Source organism: Tiliqua scincoides, chromosome 8, assembly GCF_035046505.1.
Source record: "Tiliqua scincoides isolate rTilSci1 chromosome 8, rTilSci1.hap2, whole genome shotgun sequence".
In the NCBI taxonomy this organism is placed as follows: Eukaryota; Metazoa; Chordata; class Lepidosauria; order Squamata; family Scincidae; genus Tiliqua; species Tiliqua scincoides.
The window spans coordinates 55,605,324-55,614,243 of NC_089828.1; the positions used below are offsets into that span (position 1 = coordinate 55,605,324).

Here is an 8,920-nt window from a genome sequence, read left to right on the forward strand (position 1 = left end):
TAAGTCTTACTGGGTTCAAAGGGGCTCATTCCCAGACAGGTGTGCATCAGACTGCAGCCTTAGTGGTATACTATTCCTGAAGATGGAGGTTCCATTTATCTATGTTGGCCACTGATTGATAGCATTAGGGGGAAGTTTTGATTCATGACAGATGAGGGTAGATCTAAGCCACCTATCTTGTGAGCTGTGAATTCTGTCTGTCTGTCTGTTTTCACCAATTGTGAAAAACTCCTTGATTTTGTCTGTCTAAAATCTCAACAGCTTCTGACGCCCCAAACTGAACAGGAGGAAGCACAAATCATACATTGCAGGTGGGAGGCAGAAATACTTAATGAGCCACGAGTCCCACCGTCTCAAGGAGCCTGAACAGGAGACAAGGAGGAAAATACCCTCGACACATCATTTCATCAGATACAGTTACAAAGAATCAGACAACCACTGAGATGCCTTCAGTTTGAGATGCTACATTTGAGCCACTTTCCTTTCCAAAAGGAATTTGGATCCTGAGATTACATGGCAACACTGTGTTTGATTGCCCTGCCCTTCAAAGAGAAGTTTTACCTCTCCCCTGGCTGTGCAAAATGAAGCATGCCTTCCTCCTCTTGCAGTGGGGGGGGGGGGGGAGAGAGAGAGAGAGAGAGAGAGAGAGAGAGAGATGAGAGAATAAACCTAACCCAAGATATCTTTTCCTGGGGATATTTGGAACAGGCAGGCTCAATAGACCCCAAAGCTTCCCCTCTCAGCTCAGAGATGTAGTCAGATTACCAGCAGGCTTCCCAGCTTCATGCCCAGTTGTCATCCAAGAAGAATCCCAGCCAGGAGGACCCCCACCCCACCCCACAGAACTTCATGGCAGCACTCACAGACCACTAGCAACCAGGAATACCTCTGGATGCCTGAGAGATGTCCAGGAAGGAAACAGATCCACATACCTTCTCGGCATACTTAAATTTGACGTAGAACCAGCTCGATTTGATCATCCTCTGTCCTCTGGCTCTCCAGAAATCTTAAGACAAATATCAGCAATGTTTGGGGTTGCTGTTTTTTTAAATCCAGGGGCTCTCAAGAACAGTGGCACATTTTCAAAGGCGAAAACGAGGAAGAATCCAGACCAAACTGCCCAGAGCAAAGGAAAAATATGGGAAGATGGAATCCCTTCCGCCTCAATAGAGTATCCCTCTGCCTCTCTTTTCTGGCCAGCAAGATCTTGCCTCTCCGGAGCTACTCTCCAACTGCCTCCTCTGTGTTCCTCCGACAGCTTGGCCGCCTGACAAGAGACTTCCACAAACGGACTTCAGCTGTGTTCATCGCAAATGGCACATGTCAGTAAATCCAAGAGGCTGGCTTCAGACCTGGCAGCCACCCAGGACTCTGACCTCCCTGGGCGGAATGAATAATGAATTCCATCGCTTCCCCCTCCAGACACAGATTAACACCTGGCTAAACATTATTCTGACAACCCGACGGCTGAGCGGCTTTTGGCTGGCCTGCTTGGAGAGCCCACTGCAGTGGATTTAACCCCACTCACTCTCCAGTAAACCCCTGCCCCCCCAAAAAACATGGGAGCTGAGAACACGAACCCCACACAACCTTCTCCTCCTCCTCCACTTTCAAGAAAGATTATAGACCTAAATATAGCAGAGAAACTATAAAGCCTCTTAGGCAGAAAAGCAACCCTCTCTCCTACGATTCTGAGCTCAATCTTGTTATATTCCAAGTGGCATCAGTGAAATGGAGCAAGCAAGGTCTCCTCGCCATTCTGGGTGACACTCGCAACATGCCCCTACTGGAAGAGAGTGTTCTTGACATTCAAAGACATCGCAGCCACAACATAAATATCAGAGAGGTCCAGAACTCAAAAGCAGAAGGTCCCGAGTTCAAGATCTGGTGTTTCCAGGTAAGACCGGGAAAGGCGGTTTCATATATTCATAAGGAGCATCCATCACTCAGTGATTGAGCAGTTGTGTTGCAAGCAGAAGGTTTGGGGTTAAACACCAGCTCCAACACAAGGATCTGAAGGGGAGGCAACTCCTGAAACTCTAGAGAGCTACTGCCATTTGGTGCCGACAATCCTGAACCTGGCCTACTTGAGGCCAACTAAAGCAGTTGCAATGATGGGGGGGGGGTGCCCATCTCGGTCTGCGTACTTGCCTCTACTGCTTCTTCTTCTCCTTCCACTTGCTGGTTTGGAAAAGCAAGAGCGGGGCAGAGAGGAAGAGAACATGTGGCAGGGGAAGAGGAGCTAGAGAATGAGAGAAGCAGAGGCAGATCCATTGTCAGACGGGGGGCACATTAGGCAAGTGGACTCAGGAGGTGCTGGGCTAGCCCTAAACTAAGCTAAGTGGTCATGATCTGACTCAGCAGAAGCATCGATGGCTCAGTTGCAGGACTGAGCAGAAGACCTTCCATGCAGAAGGTCCCAGGTTCAACCCTTGGCACCTCCGGAGAGCTGCTGTTAGATGGACAATTTGGTGTCCAATTGGTTAGATGGACTGTTTGGTGGACCAATTACCTGACTCATCATAAGATAGGTGCATACCCATTATTTAACATCAGGCAAGCATGGGCATAATGATGGTATCAAAAAGGCACTCTTTCTAGGTCTCTCCCCTCTTAACCTAAAAGCCCATCCACCCCCGTTTAAGATGAGCTATGGTTGATTCTCTGGGCTGCTTAATTGGATCCTGGTGTCATGGCCACCAGCCATTAGCAGTCAACCCACTCAGTATTTGGGCATGGAAATCAGCTCTTCCTTGTAAGCAGAAGCAGATCCACCTTAGACCACCCATGAGGCATCTTTTAGCTAGTCTTGCACTGCTCCCCACATTCCATATCCGGGTGACAATCAGTTCCTTATGACTGCAACGCTCACAAATGTACGCCAAGCATTCTGGAGGATACTCCTAAAATTCCCCTCCTCTGGATTTATTCATTTTTTCCCAGATTCTGGAGTTCCACATCTAGTCTTTTCCCAAAGGAGAACAGATGCCTTGGAATCTGCATTGTGGGGCATTCTGGGGCAAGCTGGGTAGAAAAAAGGAACCGTCCTGTGACCCAGAAGCGGCAAGACAGCTCTATAGGCTGCTAAATGGTGCAGTTTGGACATGAGATGGTAGGAGCTCAGATTTTGGTGCTTTTTGAAATGTTTCAAGTGCTTTAAATGTGAACCCCAGTATCTGTGGTTTCCCGGTATCTGCAGGGGTTTCCGGAACAGAAGCCCTGTGGATACTGGGGTCCAACCATAAATGCTGCGATCCAACAAGCACTTATACCTTATCAAGTGCACCGAGTCCACCAGAAACATGCAGGGGAAAATGGGGAATGAGTGGCAACCACTCTGGGGAGTGTGGCAGCTCCAACCTCAGCATGGCATTCATCTCCCTGGCTTTGAGCATAACACCCTCGTTTGTTTCAAAGCTTCCCATGTCAGCATTTTGTTTGAAAACATGCTTGTGTTTGCCTCTTAATGCTGCCATTGTCTCCTCCCAAACGCACTCGTCGCACAAAAGCCTGGCTTCAGTGAGATAAATCATCTCTGCTTGTTAAAAGGAGTTGTCGTGGTGCACACAGAACAACACAAAAATAAAACGTCGGTATGAAGCTATCCATCAGCTTCGCCCAACTGCCGGGTCCCAAACGGCCCCGGACTTTTATCAAGTGTTTCTCGGAAAGCTGTAGAGAAAATGAAGCAGTGGGCTGTATATCACCATCTCCTCTCTGACAACTATCAGAAATCTATCGTTGGAAAAAGGCCCTTGAATTTGTAACAGAAAAAGGATAGACATAGTGCAAATCCTGTGCCTGCTGCAAAATATGGCATTGGGAGGAAGTCAGAATGAATGAGAGTATCTTTGTTAAGAACGTAAGATGAGCCCTGCCAGATCAGCGGCAAGGCCCACCTCGTCCAGCATCCTAAATTGCCCGAACAGATCTTTCCAGGGTGTCCACTAGAAGGGAATTAAGACAATAGCCCACCACCACTGCTGGTTTGCCAGGTACTGCTGTCCAGAGATACACTGCTGCTGACCAAGGAGGTTCCATTTCTTCATCATGGCTAGCAGCATGAACCTGGAGGTCTGCCATTGGCTATCTTCAAGTTCAGAGGCAGTAGATCTTTGAATGACAGCTGTAGGGTACAATGGCAGAAGATGGGTATGCCTGCTTGTAGGCTTTCCACAGGTATCAGGAAGCAAGGTTGGAAACAGGGTGCTGGACTGGATAGGCCTTTAACAAGCCTCCTCTTATACTCTTGTGAACCTGTCCTTTGTGAATGGCTTAACTGGTTTTAATCTAACAGTGCAATCCTGTACACGTTTATTCAGCAGGAGATCAATCACACAGAAGCCAATGGCAACTCCAGCCTTAAATTAGTCACTGTTTCCATATCCTGTGGCAGTGAATTCCACAGATCTCATTTAAATGGAAAAAGTTTCTCATCCTTATTGCAAGACAGTTTAAAAATAAATAAATAAATGCTTACCAGAATACCTCCTTAAGTAAGACGCGAAGAATTCTCCTAATCAATTTTTTGAGATCAGGATGGGGAAAATGATGTCCTGATTTGCATGCAAACGAATTCAATTCACCTCAATCCTGCAAGTTACTTCCAGGACCACATCCTTCCCCCAGCCCCAAGTACTCTGAAACATTCACTTTGGATCTGGGAGAAGGCGCTGGTAGCAGCAGAATCAGCACAGTTTACCCCCAAGCCTCCGCAGAGCATCTCTTGCTTACTGAGGTTGCAGTGGGACTACAAGTCCCAGCAGGCCATGTGGGACAAAGTCACTCCATGGGGGGCTTCCAATGCCCTGAGATGCTTCTTCCACTACCTCCCCCCAGTCCCAAGGTAAGTGTTTCAGGGAACCTTGGGGCTCGAGGAAGATAAATGGTGGAGACTGAGATAGTTTGCAGGAAAGGGGTCTCCCCTTGACCCTAAGAGCCTGATATTTCTATAACACCCCTTTCAAACCGTTTTGCAATCGCCAAGTCATCCCGGCAACTCAAAGAACACCACACATCACATCTGCCTCAGACTTATTGCTAAATAGACAGTGGGATGGGAATTAGAATGTGATTAGACAGAGGAAAAACATATGCCCGACTAAATTCCCCTTAAGCATCTACCGTGATTCCCAAAGAGTGATGAGGTTTATTAAAAGAGCCGTACACAAGCGCTACTTAACATCCTGGATTAAATTCACCAGGATCCATTCCCTGGAAGACGGTTCAACAACTACAGGGAGCTCTGGCTGCGGTCCCAGAATCAGTGTGACTTCTCCGTGCATTATTCAGTTGGGTAACTTGGTTGGATTTCAACGCAGCCTTGTTCTTCAAGACTCAACAGAGGTTTGCAGTCGTCCTGTGCAGTTGGCTAAAATAAGGGATAAGTCTGCAAGCAGAGCTCTACTGGATCACACATACTTGGACCATCAAATCCAGTATCCAATTTCCAAGGGTGGCCAGCCAGGTGTCTCTGAGAAGTCCATGTGCGAAGGCAATTGTTCTCCTCTTGTCTCCCAACAACTATATTCAGAAATGTGTTGCCTTCGAAGCAAGGGTGTCCTACAAACCGTCATGATCAATGGCCAGTGGCACCTTCCCTCCAAGAACACATCTAATCGCTCTTCAAAGCAAGGGCAGAGGTTTCCAAAGGGTGTACCCCAACACCTAGGGCAACATGGCACACTCACGGGGGGGGCACAGTGGCCCCTCCTACCTGCTCTCCTGGGCGGTACCACCGTGGATCTCATGAAATCTCAAGAGATTTGGGTGTCACCATCATGGATCTCATGAGATTTCATGAGATCCAAGATGGGGACGCCTGGCTGAGCCAGTAAGAAGAGGCTGTGGGGGTGACACCCCCTCATCATGACCCAGGTAAGTTTGGGATCCATCGGGCTAGGGCCAAATCATGACCACTAACCATGCCCACAAATTCCATCCATCAATCTCACATTGTTTCTTTTAGCTCTTAATTTTCAAGATTTTTTTTTTTTCTGTAGATGCAACAGAAATAAACTAAACAACAATCAGTCCTGAGAGTGTTAAAGCAAACAATGATCAGGACATTGTTCCCACAGGGAACATCATAGGTAAGAGAGCAGATGATCCAGGTAGTCAAGACAGTTTCAGACACACAGAAACCCCTTGAGAAATTTCATAGGTGTATTTGACTTCCCTTGAATATTCTCAATAGTTTTGATTGGGGGGGGGGAACACACACACACACACACACACACACACACACACACACACACACACACACACACACAACACAACATATTTGCTTCAAATTGCTCTTTGTGTGAAATTTCAGTGCTCACCACTGGATGCGCAGAGACGCCCTGAAATATCTCACATTCATTAGGCTCCTCGTGACAACACTCAGATGTTCCTCTTTGACAGAAACCTTGGAAATTCACTCTGAATGTCACTTTGTTTGAGATTTCAGGGCCTAATCACAGATTTCAATCAAGTTTGCAATGTTCCAACGCATTTCCTGAGCAAGGGTGCACACTGAGGGGTTGCTCTGAGGAACAAATAAAACAGATCTGTTTCAAGTCAATAGAGCTTTTGTATTACCAAGGAACATAATCCAAACCATCTCTCCAGAAAGCACACATGCCTTTTGGGTGACAATATTTACATCTGTTTAAAGGCAGTGAAGCAACTGTGAAATTAAGGAAGTCTGTTTGGCACTTTCTCTACACATGTGAAGACACGAAGGACTAAAATAGACACGAGAGATCTGTGATTAGATAAGTAAAACCATCCTGATGCACTGCAATCCCAGCAGGATGACTTTTTTTGCAGTGTTTTGTCAGTGTGCGTGATTCATGTGGGGAAGGAGGCGCACTGATGGAGGTGAAAGCTGTGATGCACTGATTCATTTTAATTTCATTTAATTAATTTTAGAAACTGACTGTCCTAGTTATGCTAAAGCAAACTCCAAGAGAAGCGGTACACGCGGCAGAGTAAATGCTGCAGTACAATAAAGGGACACGCTCCCTCTCTCACTCAGTGGGGTTCCTTTTCCTTGCAGAGAGTGTCACACGTACTCTTCCCCACCTCTCCCTTCCAGAACCAAACTGCAATTATATTCACTCCTTCTCTCTGCACCTAAAAAGATACGAAGGAAGACAAGGAACAGAACCAGAATGAGTAGGAAGGAGGAATGAACTGGGCCGTCTCCAAGACAATGGAGTGCAGGATGTCCATGTCCTCAGGAGACCCTCGGAAGGCAAGGTGAACATGAATAGCTTGGGAAGCCCAACAGGGAGGCAATGCAGCTGTGGGACATGTAAAGCCAAGACGGATGCCAGATATTGCTGACACTGAATGTTTAGGCTATCAAGCAAAACCTTCCCATCTCATGGAGTCACGCAGCCCCATCACTGCATTTCTTCAACATTGCCATATAGGACAACATTCTCCAGGCATTGTTCATCATTTTCCAAAGAAGAGTGTTATATTATTCTCTCCGTGTCCCTTAAAAACTCTCTTGGAACTTGCATCCACAGTCAAGACCCAGAGACTGCCAGCATATGGAACAGACTTTCATGAGACCCCCCTCCCCGGATGCAACGGTAGCCATTTCGGTGTTGCTGCATTGGCGTGGGTGAAGGATAGCTGAAAATCAACCGCACGGTCCTGTCAACTCCCAGAATGATCACAGACTAGAGGAAATCAATTCATTCCTGACCCCTGGATCCAACTGTATTACTACAGTTTGCGTCACCCAGTGCGGGAGACCAGCACTTCACCCCTAGGATAGACCCCCTTCCATGCAGTGGGCAAGCCAATGCCCCAGGGTAGAGGGCATGATAATATATCATTGCCCCACCCCTGCTGGTTTTTTAGCTATAACTTCTAATAAAATAGAGATATCTCGATGTGTTTCAGTGCATTCTGCATGAAATTACGCATCAATTGATACATAACATGATGGTTATATTTATTCAAAAATACCAAGATTGTAAAAATTTTGGCCATTAGTGGTGTTACCCCCCTGTGAGCATCACCCAGTGCGACCCGCACTTCCCTAGCAACACCACTGCCTGAATCTAATGTCATTCTCTCCACTCCTCCCCTGGGGGCTGGGGGATAAGAATAGACCCTCAGTTTGGCTGTACTTGTCGTAAGAGGCGACTAAACAGCCACTGGGTAGATGGGACTCGTCAGCCTGGGAAGGCAGCTCATCTGAGAGAAGGAAAACTGTCCTTGTCTTGGGGTTGCGCTATTGCTCAATGAAGGCATAGTGAGAGTAGTACTGAGAGAAGGAAAACTCTGATCCCAAACCTCCACTGCCTTGTGGCTACATCCAGTTATGGAAAAGGCTTCAGGAGTCAACCTCGAGGCAATATCAGGAGCCGGAGTCCCTGAGGCAGTTCATGGCTGAACACAGTCACGTTCTGGCAACTCCTGCGACGCCGCTGGAACCAACCGTATTGGCTTCTGCCTTTCCATTGGACCATTTCAGCGACATGGAGTGGGGGGATCTACTGCATGGGAAACAGTCTATCCTCCATACCTACTTTACCCAGGTTTTGCGCACTGGAGAGGACACTCTGTTCCAGAACCACTATTCAGAGCGCAATACCATAGTCTTCCGAGACTGAAGGATGCCAACCTTTCTTTCTTCTCCACTCTCAGGTTAATGGACCACGCGCAAGGCTCTTGGCCACCTTCGACTTGCTCCCTAAAACCTCCCAAACCATCTGTCACCAAAAGAACGCATCACGCTTTCTCCTGCTACCTGTTAATCATCCCTGTCGTAGGAGAGGGAAGGAGAGTGAGATCAAAATGGGCAAGAAAGGAGACATACATAAGAGCCCAACCCCTAGCGGGGCCATGTAGGCCTGGACAGGAAAGGCAGCACACCTCCTTCCCGTCATCCTCCATAACACCGCTTTAATTATGG

The 8,920-nt window shown here is 47.4% G+C and overlaps 1 protein-coding gene across 2 annotated transcripts in view; it reads right to left on the reverse strand.

Moving 5' to 3' along the window:
- Positions 1-8,920, reverse strand: part of AUTS2 (activator of transcription and developmental regulator AUTS2) — a 656,992-nt gene that overhangs the window by 475,220 nt on the left and 172,852 nt on the right. For both annotated transcript variants that reach the window (XM_066636105.1, XM_066636104.1), the window contains exon 3: positions 8,663-8,684. In XM_066636105.1, the coding sequence (XP_066492202.1) occupies positions 8,663-8,684 (22 nt within the window). The remainder of the gene's footprint in view (positions 1-8,662; positions 8,685-8,920) is intronic.